This window comes from Lactuca saligna, chromosome 7 (genome assembly GCF_052625555.1).
Source record: "Lactuca saligna cultivar CGN05327 chromosome 7, ASM5262555v1, whole genome shotgun sequence".
In the NCBI taxonomy this organism is placed as follows: domain Eukaryota; kingdom Viridiplantae; phylum Streptophyta; class Magnoliopsida; order Asterales; family Asteraceae; genus Lactuca; species Lactuca saligna.
The window spans coordinates 184,390,907-184,411,078 of NC_136423.1; the positions used below are offsets into that span (position 1 = coordinate 184,390,907).

General features: G+C 32.8%; 1 protein-coding gene and 1 pseudogene across 2 annotated transcripts; one reads left to right on the plus strand and one right to left on the minus strand.

The window, feature by feature from the left end:
• Window positions 1–13,555: 13,555 nt before the first annotated feature.
• Window positions 13,556–16,361, plus strand: LOC145004739 (putative WRKY transcription factor 20). The gene is made up of 6 exons (XM_078963720.1): window positions 13,556–13,929; window positions 14,323–14,499; window positions 14,653–15,085; window positions 15,187–15,319; window positions 15,396–15,545; window positions 15,664–16,361. Exons 1-6 carry the CDS (start codon window positions 13,750–13,752, stop codon window positions 16,034–16,036), a joined length of 1,446 nt encoding a protein of 481 aa, XP_078819846.1. The 5' UTR covers window positions 13,556–13,749; the 3' UTR covers window positions 16,037–16,361.
• Window positions 16,362–16,380: 19 nt separating this feature from the next.
• On the minus strand, window positions 16,381–18,539 carry LOC145004738 (scarecrow-like protein 21 pseudogene; annotated as a pseudogene). The gene is made up of 2 exons (XR_013662432.1): window positions 18,345–18,539; window positions 16,381–18,045 (listed from the first exon to the last, which is right to left on the minus strand). The product of XR_013662432.1 is annotated as a scarecrow-like protein 21 pseudogene (transcript).
• Window positions 18,540–20,172: the final 1,633 nt, after the last annotated feature.

Consider the following 20,172-nt stretch of genomic DNA (forward strand, 5'->3'; position numbering starts at 1 on the left):
GATTTCGTGCCTATTCCTTAGGATAACCCTTAGGAATAAATAAATGAGGAATAACTGAATTCTTAGAGTAGAATAAAGAAGAGAATGGGGATAGTTAATTGGATTGATTGCTTAAATATTTAAACATAATAATTTATATTATTGTGGGTTGAAAACCCTATGTACTCACCAGGTTTCCCAACCTGACCCACTCAGTTTATTTACATCACATATATTGATATGAAGTCACATTACACTGACAGTTGAAAGAGATGTAGATCACTAGTGTAAATAAATGTAAGTTCCGTTTATGCTTATGTTTCTATATTGATGATGACATCCCAAATGTTTTAACATAAATAAAAATATGTTTCTTCGAAAATGTTTTGATAACGTGTTTATCGTAGTTTTCTGGGAACAAATTCCACAACATTTTTATGAAAAGAAGTACTCTGATTTTTATAAAGCATAAACAAAATCGGTCTTTTCTGGCCGTGAAAATGAGGATGTCACAATAAGAAATATAGGTTTTATTAAAGAACTTTTCATCAGATATAAAGGAACCATTACAAATAACTCCATGAGTAACAAGTGAATACACCAGGGTTATATATGAGTAATAGTGAAGTTCTGCTGGAACGCCAAGCGAGGATCTGAATTCCCTTGAGGACAAGGAGATTAAACATAACATAAGTGCCCACCTCTTTTCCTAGTTCCTAAGTAACCACTGTAGAATGAATTTCGGGACAAAATTCCCTCTAACAGGGGGACTATGTAACAACCCGAAAATTTTAGATCCAACAAGTCTAAACCCTAACCATGTATAAGTGAAACTACATTACAATCCTTGTTTCATTGTATCATCTATAGCCTTAGGGGCATATTTATAAACTAGTAACTGAATATGGATTAAAACCTAAGTTAATTTAGGTTAGTATAAAACAACATAAGGCGAAAGGTTAAACTTAAATCATGGAATAACACCCCACATTGGATTTTTCGGTCTAAGAATCAAGAAAGTAATTGTTTTCAGTCCAAAGGTTCTAGAAACATAGAGTTTTCGGCAATGAGAATCTAATTCAAATGAGTTTTCGGTTGCATGAATCTAGAACAAATGGGTTTTAGGTTGTGTACGACTGAAATCACCCCATTTGTGGCTGAAATCCCTTGTAAAGTCCATTATGGACCGAAAACCCAAGGCCTAAGGCCCATTATGAACCATAAACTACTCTTATATATATATATATATATATATATATATATATATATATATATATATATATATATATATATAGTTTCAACCGTGAACCTAATTCATTTCTCCATTTCCCAACTGTAAACACTTCTTATTTTGCTCTCAAGTATCATCTGTAAACCCCATATCTTCAAGAGATTTCTACCTATATCTTCTTATTTTCACCAAGAACACCAAGAACATTCATCAATATCTACAAATTTTCAAACCTCCAATCGAAAACACCCAAACACACACCGACAACGTCTAGAATTATTTCAAATAATTACCAATAATTTTTGTAAGTATTCCTTATATTATTAAGTGTTGTCTAACACTTCAATTTATTATTTATTATTTAAATTAATATCTTATTAATTTAAATACGTATGTGTTTAAATATTATTAGGGTAACGCTATTTTCACGTATGCTAGCCCGAGAATCGTCTGTACAGTTTCGCTATCCAAACTCGAACACAAACTAGAGGTGAGTTCATAGCCCTACGTTTTCACTATATTTCAATGTTTTTAGGGGGGAATACAAGTAAAACACAAGGACTCTTGTGTTAACATTTAAACGATTTCAAAACCGTTTCAAACCATTTGCAAAGTTTTAAACTGATTTAATATCTACATTTTATTAAATATATATATATATATATATATATATATATATATATATATATATATATATATATATATATATAATAAGGTTCAACAGACTTAGAATTGACGATTCCGTCATAAATCTTGTTCCTTGTCTGGTTGTGGGTTTGTGATAGAATTATTTATTTGATTGTCTTTTCATTCTTAATTATATATGTTATGAATATAAAATATTGTGCGTTAAATGAATAACCCTTTTGTAACATGTCGAGCAAGAGGGTACTTTTCACAAATCTCTTACTACCGCTTTATACACACTGTTAAATTGCAAAGGCTTTCAGTTCATTACAGAGCATACATTTAAACTATAATAGGTATAGTTTGTGAATCACTACACTATTTTACTAAGTTCAAGAAACGATACAAGAACATACTTTTAAACTATAATAGGTATAGTTTAGGGAACACTACTATATTTTACCAATTCAAGGATACACTACCAAATAATTATTTAAGTATAATTATTTTAAATTACAACGTACACTAGTACAAGGTAATACATACAGTTTCAAGTACAAGAGAACGCTATAACACTACACGTAAACTAGTTAATACATGGTTGTGAGACAATACTTCATTGTACCCATCTAGGTACAAGTTCAAGTTAGATAAATTATAACCAGAGTCTCCTGGAGGGAGAGCGTGAATTTGTGTATATATCTATACGGGACTAACAACCCCGCACATGAGTTGCTTGCAATAGCTAGGCGGGCAGGCCTGGGGTGACAAATGTCATAATATTCCGACGCCTGAAGAACGTCATAGAGGCCACTAGGTCATATTAGCATGGTTATATGAAATTCACTATAGTATCAACTAAAGATTGTTTACGGGATTAACATTACTTCAAAGGTTTTATTTTAATAATAAGATTACACAACTTTTCTAGTAACAATAACATGCAATTTACAAGGGACCTAGAATGCTACTTCTATGATTCCTTAGTTTATATGTTAGGGTTATATATAAATAGGATCCGATAGGCAGTAGAATGGGTGATTGCCGCTTAATTTCATATTCCTTGTTTGGTTGTGGGCTTAGAGCAGATCCATACAGTCTATTATCCATTCGATCTCAGCTATATATGAGTTGTATACCCTAAGTAATAATAAGGGGAAACAGGTATGGGTTAGGTCACTATATACAAATACAATACACTATTTTCTAGTATAGAGCTCATAGTTTTGGGGAAAACATATATTAATATAGTTTTATCAAGTAATAAAACTACAAGTATACAAACTTAGTGTACATTAACATGCATACATTTTGGTCTAACGGTTTAAGACTACATCTCAATTATACTAAGAAAATATTGGATTTTCTGAAAGGATACACTCACATTTCAAAAAGGACCATTACAGCTAACTCTGTAAGTATCTAGTGAATACGTTAGGGTGCAATGACGATCCAACATGCAGTGGAATGTGTCGTTTCCGCCTCATTTCTTGTTCCTTGTTTGGTTAGGGGCTTAGGGCAGAACCACACAATCGATTTTCTGTTTCGATCCAGATTGTATATAATTTTTATACACTATGTACTCGTAGAAGGAACTAGTTTAGGTCACATTTCTTACATTTCATTATATCATAACATATAGGATTTTCTATAGGAACACACTAAGGTTTTCAAGGAACAGAGAACATACTTTTTAAAACAAAATGCTTATGAACTCATTAACTCTAATGTTGACACTTTCAAAACCACTCGTATTATCAGGACACTAGTAGACAAGTACTCGCACAGGTTTCGAGAAGACGGAGTATAGTAGGTTCAAGTCTTTATTTTGCTATTTACTTTTGGAGTCAATCATATGTGATTCGAATACAATGTAAACACTATGTTATCAATACAATGGTTGTTGTTACTTTGATTACTATTATTCAATTATATGTTAGGGTTATATATAATTAGGATCCGATAGGCAGTAAAATGGGTGGTTTCCGCTTTATTTCATATTCCTTGTTTGGTTGTGGGCTTAGAGCAAATCCATATAGTCTACTATCCATTCGATCTCGGCTATATATAAGTTGTATACCCTAAGTGATAATAAGGGGAAACAGGTATGGGTTAGGTCACTATATACAAATACAATACACTATTTTCTAGTATAGAGCTCATAGTTCTGGGGAAAACATATATTAATATAGTTTTATCAAGTAATAAAACTACAAGTATACAAACATAGCGTACATTAACATGCATACATGTTGGTCTAACAGTTTAAGACTACATCTCAATTATACTAAGAAAATATTGGATTTTCTGAAAGGGCACACTCACATTTCAAAAAGGACCATTACAGTTAACTCTGTAAGTATCTAGTGAATACGTTAGGGTTATATACAATGAAGATCCGACAGGCAGTGGAATGTGTTGTTTCCACCTCATTTCTTATTCCTTGTTTAATTGGGGGCTTAGGGCAGAACCACACAATCGATTGTCTGTTCGATCCGGATTGTAGAGAATTTGTATACACTAAGTACTTGTAGAAGGAATTAGTTTGGGTCACATTTCTTACATTTCATTACATCATAAAATATATGATTTTCTGGAGGAACACACTATGGTTTTCAAGGAACAGAGAACATACTTTCTAAAACAAAATGCTTATGAACTCACCAACTCTAATGTTGACACTTTCAAAACCACTTGTATTTTTAGGACACTAGTAGACATGTACTCGCACATGTTTCGAGAAGACAAAGCATAGTAGCTTCAAGTCTTTATTTTGTTATTTACTTTTGGAGTTAATCATATGTGATTCGAATGCAATGTAAACACTATATTATCAATACAATGGTTGTTGTTCTTTGATTACTATTATTCAATTGTTGTGATACTGTACATGACGTCCTCCGCCGCCGAACGTTTCCATCGTCTCGGTTTGGGGGTGTGACAACAGTAATGATGTCAATTTCATGTAAGGAAATCCCTAGGCAATCAGGCTTCATATGATCAGGCAATTCTATCATGCAATTCCTGAAGATCCCTACCTTATTACTAGCATGTCATTCAAACATATCACAATATCTAATAAAAGTGTAGTAATTTAGGGTCTACTCACTGGCTCCAGCTGACCGTACACATCGCATACTCTCTTAATTATTTTGAAAACAATTTTGAAAATCACTTTTTTAAAACCTTTTCGTTTCCTTAGTTTGATATTGGATTCACACGAGTGTTCCTCCAATTCACTCAAACCAAATCTCTGATACCAACTTGCAACGTCCCAAAAATCACAACAATTTAAAACTTTCGAAAGCAACCCAAAGTCATAAAATGTTTACAAAATCATTGTTTTCAGTTTGTTTATCCATATCATAGTATCCCAAAATCATAAGCCATAAACAGAGGATATGTATGGTCATGCCTTCGCCTTTCCACGATCATCAAAAGTACTTGAAGCAATAAACTAAAACCGTAAGCCAAAGCTTAGTGAGTTCCCATAAAGTACCAACTTACAAACAGATAACATATACAATAACATGTCAGGTCCAATTAACCATCAGGTTGGAATACCCCAGGCCCAGTCAACCTTTGGGTCCAATCATCATCGTGATGGAATACCCCAGGATGGAATGCCAATATACGATGAGTCCCTTTAGTCATCGAAATGGAATACCCTCGGGCCCTCAGTATGAGTCTAGCATGTCAAACGTCCCTTAACTCGTATCTAGAATGCCCCCGAGCCCTTAATATGAGTTTGGCATGCCGACCGAACCTCAGCTTATATTTGGAATGCTCAAGGGTTTGTTTACTACAACATAGAGCAGTACAACCTCAACTCTACACATATGTCGACATACAGCAAATAACAAACATATTCGACAGACAAATAATCATGCATACGGAAATCACATGTAGTCTTACAGATCTACCAGTCTATACATATCATCAACTAGCATATAATCATGCTGATCCAACCCAGACTCACCATATCAATTTATAACAGATATCAAGCTAATAGGTCGGCCTTGGTACCTTAGACCTATGAGTACAATGATGAAAACTCACCTCTCAATCTGGAAAATAGCTGATAAGGTCCCAATTATGAATCTCAGCTGTAACCGTCACCTTATCAACCAAATGACCAATTCTCAAACACAATCCAAAATGCCCAAAATACCCTTAAGTCAAACTTGGTCAACCTTGTTCAAGGTCAAAGTCAAAGTTAATTGCCCTTAATGACAAATTTCTTTCCTCACGTCGTGATCAGGCCTTAGTCACGTTGTGACAGTCCACTCGTCCGATTCCCAATCACCTCGAGCCAACCTAGTCAACTCAATAAAAGAAACCACCTAAACTGGCATCACGATGTGAGCACCCATTCTCACCTCGTGAGCTCCAAGGATTCTAAAAGAAGATGGGGATTCTTCGAATCTCACGTTGTGAGTGAGTCTGAAGCTAAAAGTTGCCATTTTAAGCCCTTATTCCACTAAGACCTCGAATCCATTTGATCCAGAAGTTAAAGGGGACACTTAGGGTCCATAAAAATGTTTCCTTTATGGGCCATGCATGCACCAATATAATCCAACCCCTTTCAAGGTCAAGAATGAAGAAATATGCTTTAAACTTTCATGCATGCCTCATATACCTCACCAACTTTCAAATCTGAGCAATATGATAGTCAATGAACTCTTGGAATCCATAAATTTGCTAACTTTATGGATTTACCTCACTCAGTTATGTAATAACATGAATAACATGGACAAAACCCTAGATCTACCCATAATATGTAATAATGTTGGAACCTTTGATACTTACAAAGGTCTAAAATCAGGAAGGGATGATGATGACGATGATGATACTTTGCCCACTTTACCTCTGGAGTACTTTTTTCTCCAGCAGTTCCAAGCTTACCTAGGATTTTTCCGATGAGTTTGTTTTCTGATGAGTTTGATGGAGTTTAAAATCAGTCTTAGAGGTTTTCAAGGTGGCAAAAAGAAGACTGGATTGGGATGAGAAGTTCCTCGGTTGAGAGAGAGAGAGAGAGGGAGAGAGAGAGAGAGAGAGAGAGAGAAAGAAAGAGAGAGAGAGAGAGAGAGAGAGAGAGAGAGAGAGATGTAAGTGGGTGGGGATTATTTTTTGTCTTTTTATTTTTATATTAAAATAGTATTTTAATAATTATAAAAATACAAAAAGGAAAATAAAAAGACATAATGTCTTTTCAAGGTTTTTTTTAAAAAAAAAAAAAATCAAAAACACATAAAAACTTTGATTTTAGAACTTCTAAGCAAATAGAAACCTTTTTGGATTCATTCTAAATTTTTTTAAATATCTTGTAGTTTTTCTAATATATATATATATATATATATATATATATATATATATATATATATATATATATATATATATAGGGTTAGGTTCATGTGAGACAATAGTATTTTGTGTGACAATGGGACCAAATCTTGACCAATTATCTTGAATAATCTATGGCTAAAATAAAATCATATTACACAATAAGGAAGCACAAGGAGACGGTGGCATTTTTGCAATTAAATGGAACTTCAGGATTAGAATAAGGGTGCAGAGGGGTAGTAAGGGGATTTTACTGTCTATTTCGTTCAGGTCATAAAATTTTTTTATCCTCTTCAATCTTCTTCATTCTGATCTGCAAAACCCTTAGTAACCTCGATACGAACAACAAAATTCGTCTTATTCAATCTCGATCAATAACATCTTCTACTTCGTTCTGATTCGGAGTTTCAACATTGTTATTTTGATTCTAAAATCGGATCAAGTTCTCGAGCATCAACATTCCTGAATCAAATGAAATCGAAGCTTAGTTTTACAACAAATAGATCATTCTACAGAATCAGATTCATATTTTGCATCAAGAGTTAATCCAGGTGACGTATAATACTATAATTTCTTCTTGATTTTATATGTGTGTGTGATTTTAAGTTAAAATATTCTAATTCTCGATTTTATAATATGTATGTGATTATGAGTTGATGTATTCATCTGTGAGATTTCTTCTCATTCTGATTCTACTTTGCACCAATCTTCCAAAAACCCCAATAAAACCCTAAAAATCATTTTTGATTCACTGTCATTTTGATTCTAAACGTTTTTATTCATATTCTGCTCTTGAATCATGTTTCTGCCAATCCTGCAACTGCTACTTCTTCTCATAATTCTTAGTTGAGGAAGGATTCTTCTCATCAGGTAATGAAAGATTCCATCAACTCATTTTTGGCTGCTAACAATTTCAGTGTAAATAAATCTACAATCCAAGCTATGTTATTATGCATAAATGAAGTTATTCACAAAATCTGTAGAGATATTCTTGGAATTTGAATTATAATTTGATTCAAGATCTTAGTTTGTTTGCTTTATCTTATTAGTTTCATACTTCTAGTGTCAGTTAGGTGTTTGGTAAATTTAGTGATCGCTCGCTAGGTGTTCAAGATAATGCACTGTGTATTGATTTCATATTTTCTGCAAGAAAATTGTTATTGAAAATAATAGAATGTTATGCAAACACAACTTGCTTCCTAAATTGATTTTAGATGTTATTTTGCTTGAGTAATTGGATTATCTAGTAAATATTTAGTGAAATGTTGTTGGATAATTTGATATTCTAAGTTTTCTAGTTTGATAAGTAATATGGTACTTCTTAATTTGATTCAGATGTTACTTTGTTTGATAAGTTGGATGATCTAGTAAAAATATTAGTAAAATAGTCTTTAGTAACTTAATATTCTAGGTATTATGATTTGTAAAGTTTGGTGTCACCTCATAAATTTGATTTAAGATGTTATTTTATTGATTAACCAAATGTTACTGTTTACTTTGATAAGTCAAAGCTAAAATTTTGAAAATTTGTTATTTTATCCTGACATAACTGAATTCATCTCTTTATGTTTTAGTTCAATAATATTAGATTCAAATTTAGATTCTACATAATGTAGATTCTAAATCATCTCTTGTAATAGGCTTCAAGAAGTTGTTAAAAAATTTATTCTAAATTAGGAATTATTTTTCTGAAATTTATATTGTAGCTATGGTTAGTGTGTCTTGATTCACTATAGCTTGGGCTAGAAATAAACTTCTTTATTGTAGTTTCGGTTAAATATTTTTGAAATTATTTACTGTAGCTCGGATTAGTGTTTGATACACATTGAAAGCTAATGAAATTTATTCTGATGTGTTCTTAATGCGACAGATGGAAATTTATTCTGGAATAGTAAGTGGAAATGTGAAATATTGACTTTAGTAAAGAAGGTTTTTTGCAGAATAAGAAGCATACAAAATAGTTATGCTTTGACCAATCAGATTCCAATTCCATAAGAAAGTAACTGACGAAGCAAAGGAATAGGGAAAGGTTGATAAGGATGGTCATTAAAAATGATGCTGGAATGGATCGATGCAAGAAACATACTGGAAGGACGCGAATAATTTTTTAAAATATTTGAAAGTCTTTGATTATGAATGACATGGTAGTGTTTTGTTTGTTTGAATATTGGTTATCTTTTTTAGTTTTGAAAAATAGGTATGGTTGTTTTAATGGCCAGTGAATGTTTCATAGAATAATAGTCATGGTTAAAAAATAGTTATGCTTTGACCAATTTGAAATATCATGTTTTTATGATCAAATGTTTTCTGTACATATATAATAATCTATTAGAATAATGTTAAATGTTGTTTTTTTATAGATTTATATATAATGACTTTTTTATAGTAGTATTTTAGAATTTATAGATATATGTAATGTTAATAAAACATACTTATTGTGTATATGAGGAATATTCTAATAGAATAATTTTATAGGTTGTATGCTTATGTATAATAATTTTATTTGAATAATGATATATGTTTTAGAATATTAGAATATTACATTTATTATATTTTTATGAACATTGAAATAATAGAATATTTCACTAGAGAAAAATGGTCTAATGATTTTAAGGTCTCAAAAAAATTGACATTTAGAACATTCTATTAGAATAGTGTTAAATTTTGTTGGTTTTTATAGATTTATATGTAATGACCTTTTTACAAAAAACAAAAAATGAATTTATAGTTATATGTAATGTTAATAAGACTTATTTACTATGGATATGTAAAATATTCTGATAGAATAATTTTACAGGTTTTATGTTCATGTATAATAATTCTTTTGGAATAATGTTATATGTTTTAGAACATTAGAATATTATATATATATATATATATATATATATATTATATTTTTATGAATACTAAAATATTAAAATATTTCACTAGAGAAATATGGTCTCATGGTCTCATAGCCTCATAATATTAAGATCATCTCATTTGAATCTACGCATGATGTATGATGTTGATAATCTAATTGAATAATTTTATAGGTTTCTTGTTAAATAATTTCATTTATTAAATAAAAATAATATGTATATGTAGAATATCCAAATAGAATAATGTTATGTGTTATTCGTTTTCATAAATGTACATGTAGAATATTCTAATAGAATTATGTTATAGGTTTTTAAATATATAAATTAATTTATTACATGAAAATAATGTGTAGTATATGTAGAACATTCTATTATAATAGTGTTATATGTTGTTACTTTTCAGAGGTTTATACATAATGAGCTTTTTAAAATATAACACTACTTGATTATATCAACAACAAATATCAATGTAGAATATAACACATAACAATAATCAAATCTAGAATATTAGTCATAGTAAGAAAACACATTCAACTACGTCATCATTGATAAACGTGTATTAGAATATTACACTTATAAATTATTAAAAATAGAATTATACACTTCAATAAGATATTAGTATCATCAATATAGAACATATAATAATAAACTATATTATTAAATATGTGCACTTTATCATGTATCATATTCTAAACGAAATGTGGAATTAATTGAGTAGTTCAACAAATAACAATCAAAGTAGACTATAAAATTACATGTATGTACATGTAGAATATCCAAAATCCAAACTAAATAATCATTAGTTGAAACGAGTTCATTGCTTGAGTGTGATTTTTCAGCACCGTCATTAATTTGACCTACAAAAAAGTATTCCATTAATATTAATTATTATATAAATATTTACAAAGTATTCTAAACTTAAATTTCTGAGTATAAAAGGACATATGAGTAATGTTTTTCAATTATTCTAATCTGAATAGTATACTATTTACTATGTAATGTAATAAAAAATATGATGAAATGCGACCAAATACGACTTATGCTTTATACTAAACTGGTACAAATTTATCTTTTACTTCACATGCTATTAACAAGGAGGATAGTAACTAACCTAAACCTTTCACTCATATAATCAAAATAATAAAAACAATGAGGAAACATCTTTCAAGCTTCAAGCTTCAAGCTTCAAGCATCAACATACTCTGAGATTTCCCTATAATGATTACACCAATCTTTCATATATGCACCATTTAGTGTACTTGTCTAAATATGATGGAAAAAGAACAACATTTATATCAACAAGAATATGATTTAATCATTTAGAGGCAAACCAATAATAAAACATGTTCCAAGCTCCAAGCATCAACATGGTAAGATATTTCCCTACGATGCAAGCACCAATCTTTCAAAATCTTTCAAACATGCATAAATATACATCATGATACTTCAAATAAAACATAAAACATACTATTATTCTAATCATAATAATATACAATTCTATCAAGATTTAAACAAAATTATGCTAAAATCAATCTCTAGTCTTTTGTGTTTGAAAAAAAAAATCAACAAAACTGTAGTGAAGCTAATATGAGAAGCAAACATTATATCATTTTTCACCAATTGTGACTCATATTTTGTAAGTATATACATATTCTTAAAGAGGACTTAAGCCGTAGGAAGGAGGGAGTGATACATTAGACTCATTATTCATTCAGAACTTTCATCAAACATGTAGAGTGCATTTTTAGTTTAATGGAATTTGCTCAATAATAATAATAATTTTTTGTACATACCTCATTAATTTATAGAAAGAATGCATATTAGCTCAAAGATTCGTTATTGTTGCTTGCTTTTCTTTACGTAATATGTGCTCGAATGCGCAGGAAAAAAATACATCTTGAAACAAATTATTAATAGCTGAAATCAAAGCCTCTAACTGTGAATACATCTAAGATGATGATGAATTGCTGAAATCACATATTTGATTGTGAAAAAATCAAAGCTTGAAAACTGTTGGAAATCGATATCAATTGATGATCGATGTGCTGATGATGATGATCTGATGAAAATCATTGAATAGACTAACAATCGAAATTTGAAGTTCTTGAATATCATAATTTTAGTTGCGATTTCATCAGGTGAAAGAGATAACTTTCTGCGGAGGATTTGATCGATTTGGTTGCGATTGAGAAATTCATCACATGAATGAGACGACATCTTGTTACGTTAAATGATAAATAGAAGATAAAACATGATTAGTTATTATTATTAAAACATTGACTAAACTGCCCCTGAAAACTTAATTAGGCACCTTAATCTGGGTTATTTTTTAGCCACAAGATCAATTTTGATCAAAGGTTAAGATTTGATCCTCATGTCTCACAAAATATAGGTGGTTTCAAATGAACCTCTACCTACCTATATATATATATATATATATATATATATATATATATATATATATATATATATATATATATATATATATATATATATATATATATATATATATATATATATATATAGTCAAGATCAAATAAGAAGAAAATTTTTGGTAGGAAGGTAAGAAGTTTTTTTTCTACATATTTTTTTCGCGAACAAACAAAATGAATCATTAGATGATTCATTTGTAAGATGATTCACAAGAAAAAATTCTCAAAAAAACATGTCGATGATTCATTTATACAATGATTTTGTTGTTATTCACTAAAATTATCATAAAAATGAATTTTTTCTTAATTTACTTAAAAATGAATCATATAGATGTTTTTTGGGAATTTTTTCTTGTGAATCATCTTAGAAATGAATCATCTAGTGATTCATTTATTTTCTTCGTCAAAAAAATATGTAGAAAAAAAACTTCTTACCTTCCTACCAAAAAAAATTTCTTACCGGATCTATATATATATATATATATATATATATATATATATATATATATATATATATATATATATATATATATATATATATATATATATATATATATATATATATATATATAGGGAAAAGTGAATATACCCTTAAGGGTATATAAGCTTAGGTACCCAAACACACCATAATACGTCGTTTTGCTTGATATATTCATTATAATATTCTTAAACTTCAACCCCTAACTTGATTTACTTTCAAGATTTTCGAAATTTCAGTATTACCGTCCTCTTACATCACATATTTTTGCCGACCACCTACTAGGCTATATATATTGTAGTTGAAAATGAAAATTATGTAAGAGGAAGATAAATGTATAATTTATAAAAATAATGGAAGTAAATCAAGATAGAAGTTAAATTATAAGAACATTGGACAATTAGAATATATTATATGATACAAAACAACATGGTATGGTGAATTTGGATACCTAAGTTTATATACCCTTAAGGGTATATTCACTTTTCCCATATATATATATATATATATATATATATATATATATATATATATATATATATATATATATATATATATATATATATATATATATATATATAAAAGCAGTTTTGTCAATAAACAAATAAACAAAATGGTTATCGGAGGAAGCACTAGCAGTCGCAGCATCAATTTGTACGTGTCGTCTCCGTTAAGTGTGTGAAATGTCCGAAAACGCCGTTTACTCTTCGTCCACTGAATCTGAAAGTGAAAGGGTTCTTCCTTGTTGGTGCTGTTGCTGCTCTCAGCTGACCTAGAATCGGATCGTATCCTTCAGTCATGGAAGACCAAGACGCCTGCAACTCCTCCACAAACACAAACATTGGTGTTGGGGGTGCTAGGTATAAGCTCATGTCGCCAGCTAAACTTCCCATCTCAAGGTCCGCCTGCATCACCATCCCTCCAGGTCTCAGCCCTACCTCCTTCCTCGAATCCCCCGTCCTCCTCACCAACGTTAAGGTAACATTCAAGTTCTTATCTTTGATTTGATATGGATCCGGATTATTCTTAGATTTCTTTTGGTTTGCTACTCCCTGTTCCAGATAGTTTGGGACCTCCCTTTGTACCATACAAAGTAATTTTGTGCAAAGTTTATGCCTTTATGGGATAATTTATCCGACTAGTAAGTATGTTATTACAGAAATGAACTCCATGATCATTCATGAAAGCAACGAGCTTCTCCCGAAGCCTTTCTAGATTATGTTTTCATCCATTGTCGTTGCAAGCTTCATTTGTTATTGTCTCTGTTGTTTCATTTCTTTTGCTTATTGTGCACTATTGTTTAGTGTGATTTGTAGAAACAGGTAATGTGTATACTTGAAGCTTTTTGATGATTAGTACGTGTTTATGTAGGCAGAGCCTTCTCCAACCACTGGTTCTTTTTTTAAGCCTCAACCAGTGCAAAGATTAACTAGCTGTGCAGCTTTCTCCTTGAATGGCAACTATTCCGGTAGCAAGTCCTTGGATGACAGTAACTACAGCTTCTTTGAGTTTAAGCCGCACACTGCATCGTCTTGTGCAGGACTTGAGGTATATTCACTTTGGTGCACTTATTTATTGATTGGTAAGATATTATCTGAGGATGTGGTTTTAGGTGATTTTGGTGTTTGTAAAAGAGTCAGAGTGATTGATTTATAAATTATAAATTATAAATTATAAATTATAATACTGGTTAGATGAAAGGTTTCTGCAGGTTTCAACATCCAGAGAAGTAGTGTACCAGATAAAAACGGAAGTGAGTATCAGTCATATGCAGCACCAAAAGAAGAAGAAACATTAGCAAATGGGGTGGATGGAGGAGAGGGGCATAAGATTGCAGGTGATGATCATGATGGATATAATTGGCGAAAGTATGGTCAGAAAGTGGTGAAAGGAAGTGAATTTCCTAGAAGCTATTACAAGTGTACTCATCCCAACTGTGAAGTGAAGAAGATCTTTGAACGTTCTTGTTATACTGGGAAAATCACAGAGATTGTGTATAAGGGTACACATGATCATCCCAAACCTCAGCCTACCCGTCGCCTCAATCCATCATCAATACTTATACAAGAGGAGGATCATCATAATGCTACTCATAAAGTATCATCTATGGCCATAACTGGTCAACCTCAACCAGGTAACCAGATGAGTAACTTTTGCATTTTCTTCTTTCTTCATATCCAATGTGGATGCTGCTTCCTTTCCTCCTGAATCCTGATTAGACCTTTATTGTTGAAGGCCTTTCAGCAAAAGCAAATAATAATAATAATAATAGCCAGACTCCCAACACGGACACCAGTGGAACTCAAGTGGATGAGAACAACAGTCGTGATGAGGATGATGAAGATGATGATCCGAATCCAAAAAGGAGGTAATAACATTGTGACTTGTGAGTATATTGGTTGAAATAATTAATATACATCAAGTGATTTTGTATCGATTCTCAGGCGAATGGATTATGATGTAACCCCGGTGGTTAAGCCTATCCGTGAGCCACGTGTGGTTGTCCAAACCATAAGCGAGGTTGACATATTGGATGATGGGTACCGTTGGCGTAAATATGGCCAAAAAGTTGTGCGGGGTAATCCTAATCCCAGGTGTGTGTGTGTGTGTTTTGCGGTTGTTTCATGTTGCTTGGTTGATAACTTATATATATATATATATATATATATATATATATATATATATATATATATATATATATTTTTATGTTAGGAGTTACTACAAGTGCACGAGCGGTGGATGTCAGGTCAGGAAACATGTAGAAAGGGCATCCCATGACCCGAAAGCAGTGATCACCACATATGAAGGGAAACATGATCATGATGTGCCTATTGCAAGGAATGGAAGTCACGATGTTGTTGGGAATCTAAGGAGTACTAGAGCAGAGGAGGATGTTGGTATTGGTGTATCCCTTGATCTTATGGTTAATTCTACTGATTACAAACCTCAATTGGCATGCTATGCCTTTGATGGTGGTGTCTATCGATCCAATGAGAATGAGGTTGAACCCCATCCCCATCATGATAATTATGATTCTTCTAATTCATATCCGCACAACATTGGGAGAATACTGCTGGGACCATGACACTTGCCTTGGCTGCTTTTTTGCTTTTTTCAATGTGGCACTGTATATCCAACTCACTCTGACTCTCACTCTCACACGTGATTTTAGAGGATATATATATATATATATATATATATATATATATATATATATATATATATATATATATATATATATATATATCAAGGAGCCTTACCTTGTGTCTATGGTTGGGAATTGAAGGCAACAATTAACCATAAGCAGATATTTATAATGTATCTATGTATTCCAGGAACTAAATGATTTAGTTTTGTAAACACTCACTAGTATACTTATTAGGTTAATTCTCCATATTTTTTGGACTCTTTATTTGTTTGTGGTTTAAGTTTTGTTACAATGAATGAACCTTTATTACCACAAAACGTACTTTGACAGTGTGTGTGATATACCACTACCACTACCACTACCACTAGTCCACTACCAAACTAAAGTACCAAACAAAACACATAGATTAGAAAGAATAGATGATCTAAAACTTGCATTTCCATGCACAAGAGGAGACCAAGTCTCGATTCATCCATCCAAGAAAGAGGGCCCCATCTCGCTCCTGGAGTCTATACTTGTCACAGTAGTTGTCTAGCAAGGTCTTTATGGTGGCATTGACATAAGAGCTGAGAGGATACGGAGTGAATCCAGCCATAGCAAAACGTGACCTCCATTTCCCAAGAAGCTCATGTCGCTCCTCCCTTTCAGCCCCCTCACACGCGATTATGTTAACTATCTCACCAGCAAGACAATGCTGTTCCACATTGATTCGGTCTTTATGATCCCTGGGAACAGTCACATCAATCGACTCAAACATAGCCGAGTAGTAGCTCAACGCCTCTTGGAACCTGTGCAAGAATGGGGCAGTGTTCACATTAGCTTCTTGCTCAACAAGAGTCACCACTTTTGGGGACAAACCCTTGATCAGCCTCAACATCCTGTCCCTGTGATTCTGAGGATCCACGCTCTCATCCGGCAAATGGTGCAACACAAACGCACAGTTAACAGCCAATGCCTCCCCCGGGTCGATCCTGAAATGTCGAGCCTCGATCTCGGAACCGGAAACAGGCAATCCATGGAATTCAAACGGAAGTTTACATGCCTCGGCCAGCTTTGTTAGTCTCTGTCCAACCACTTCCAATCCTCCGCCCCTTGCATATGCGTTTCTGGAATCATCGATTCCGGTGATTCTTAGCCTTGGGGGACCTGGCAGAGCTGCAAGAGCTTGGATAAGAGTAGCCCACTGTCCCCCCTGTGCAATCTGAAAGTCGATTATATGGATTCTGTCCTCATTCTTCATGGCTTCTGCAATGGCTCCGTTTGCAGACAAATAACCAAACTTGAAGTAAGGACATGCTTCGTATAACATGTGCATGTAAGAGAAGAGCTCAGGCCCCGTTGGCTCTTTGCACCTCAGAGATTTGTAGATAAAGCTGCCTGAAGCAGATAGTCTCGCCACCAGCCCTTCCATCAGGTAAGCTCCTAATCTCTGTGTGGGCTCCCCGGAAACAGACACCAAAGGACGTGCCATCGATATCAGCCACTCCGCAGTTATCAACTCATTTTCTGCTATTGCTTTAGCACAAGCAAGAAGCACTTGTTTCAGGTCTCCTCTATCGATCATTTCTTTCATCGTCCTGCAATCATCATCACGCCAGGTAGTAGCACTAGTCAAAGCAGAAGAAACATCAAATAAGTCTTGAAAATCCTCATCGGTTCCCAGCATAGCAGTTTCCAGTTCTCTGAGCCTCAACTGCAAATCGTCGACGTCCTGAGAGTTATAGTCGGTGTCTGGATGAGAATCTTGCAGTGATACCGATACGGGGCTGCCATTTGTGGAGAAGCTGACTGAAGAAGTAGAATTGTTGGAAAACTGGCTACCTTGGCTTACATCACCCGAGTACAGACTTAGGTTCTGCGTAGGCCTCCAGTAATGGTGTTGATTAGATGATGCCTCCATCCAAGCTCCAGCTGTTAGATATCTTCAGATCCGATTTGATTCATACCTGCATACAACTTAGATCAATGAGTATAAGATAACACAAGCCGGATCCATACACTGCAACTACAATAAGATGATAACACTCTTTAATTGGTGACTCACAACAACCCTAGCCTACACAGAAATATACAACTCCTTCAATTACTATACAGAAACAAACGCATCAGACTCATTTTGTGAGTGAAGGAGAGGATAAAAACCCTAAAATAAAGAAACCCCTAATTAGAAACTAATCGGAGGTTTCTAAATAAGAAAAAGGTAAATTGACAATTAGAGATGAAAGGTTGAACTGAAATTGGATACCTTTTGTTGAAAGTGGAGATGTGATGGATGTGATTTTGAAGGCGAAGGAAACATAATCCAACGAATGAGTTGAGCTGAGTTGCATTTATAGAGGGAAAAGAAAACGAACGAAGGAAGAAGGTTCTGCGTGTCCACGGTCCACGTAGTAGATCGGACGAGAGCATGTGGTTTACTTTAGACAACTACTCCACCCCGGCACCCCCACCCGTACGTATAAACATATTAGAATATCAATGTACTTTAACATATATGCACACCATGTGCTTTCTTGGTTTCGTGATTTTCATTTGTTTTTCTATTTCCATATATTTTTTTAAACTTAACTTCTTTAAAAATAAAAATGGTGCCTATCCCACCGCCTTATAATAAACATATCTCGTGGGAACTATGATTATAAAATTAATTAAATTTTAATAGTATAACTCAAAATTATTAATCACTTATTTTATCATTGATTTAAATAAATATATAAAATTATATCACTTTGTAATTTATATTAACTTTATTTAATGTAATTAGAGTGATGAATTTAAAATTTGAAATTTGAAATAGAGAATCAATAGGTTGACAAGTAACATGTATTAATTAGGAGAAATAATAGAGTGACACATGACAAAAAAATATATATATTAATATGATGACACATGTCAAAAGAAGAATAAAATTGTTCTTTTATTATAATATGGATATATCTTCTTTTCTTTTAATTCCTTTTTCTTTCTCCTCTCTTGATGATAACAAATGCTCGTCGACCATGCTTTTAGCGACGACGACGACCTGCATCCCATGCTTATCTTGAAAAAAGGCGGGAGATGGGTCGAAAGTGATGCTTTCGTCAAAACTTTGTAAACGGCCAACCAGTGAAGAATACAAGATTCAAACTCATATGTGTTGAATTTAAATGAAATATTTTATAATCAAATCTTATTGCCGAAAATATATTATAACATATATATAGTCCGAAGTTAACATTAAAATAATAAAATAATAAATGTTTGTTAACAAAATAAAAATAAAAGCTTCTTTACTCTCCCTGAGCAAGATGCTCGCTTGAAAAACTTTAGGCGGCATTCTACGACTTGAAAATCATGTATCATTCAAATTTTTTTGAAATCTTGTTCCACATTTTTTCTCACTTTCTTCTAGCCTTTTCCCAATGGCTTCCCTCAACGACGATGACAACCCACCATCTTTTTTGCTAGATTTCTCGACAACATTAAGCTTTATCACTGTTTCCCTCTTCATTTCTCTATTTAGGTTATGATCTCTACCATTGTCACCATCGGAACGCCACAAAGCATAGATCCATGAACACGTAGTAAAAAATCACTGATTTGTTCTTTTCTCCCGCCTTCAGGGATCATCTGCGTCGTCGTGATCTTCATTTGTCGATCTTTTCCTTCAACACAAATCTCTTATCCATATACACATTGTTCTCTCTGGAAGACCCTAACCATTGTCATCCGCCACCACACCACGCTCATTATTCTCTCTAAAAAAACCCTATGGTTTCTCAATCGGGGATGAAGATTATGGAAGGTGCTAGAATGGACGTGGATTATTGAAAATCGAAGGGATAATGTTTCTTCTTCTTATTTGACTTGGGTGAAGATTATAGGAAGGTGCAAGTCCATCAAACTCGATGTAAGATCATTTCTTCTTATTATTCTTTAATCTATGGTACGTCCTTTCCCACCACTAAATACAAATTTTCTGGGAAATTGATTAATTGGTTTTTTGTTTGATTTCTATTTTCAGATCATCTGGACTTTCACCATTGAACACAAGAAACATCACTGCATAATAAGAGAAAACCATAGACACTGTT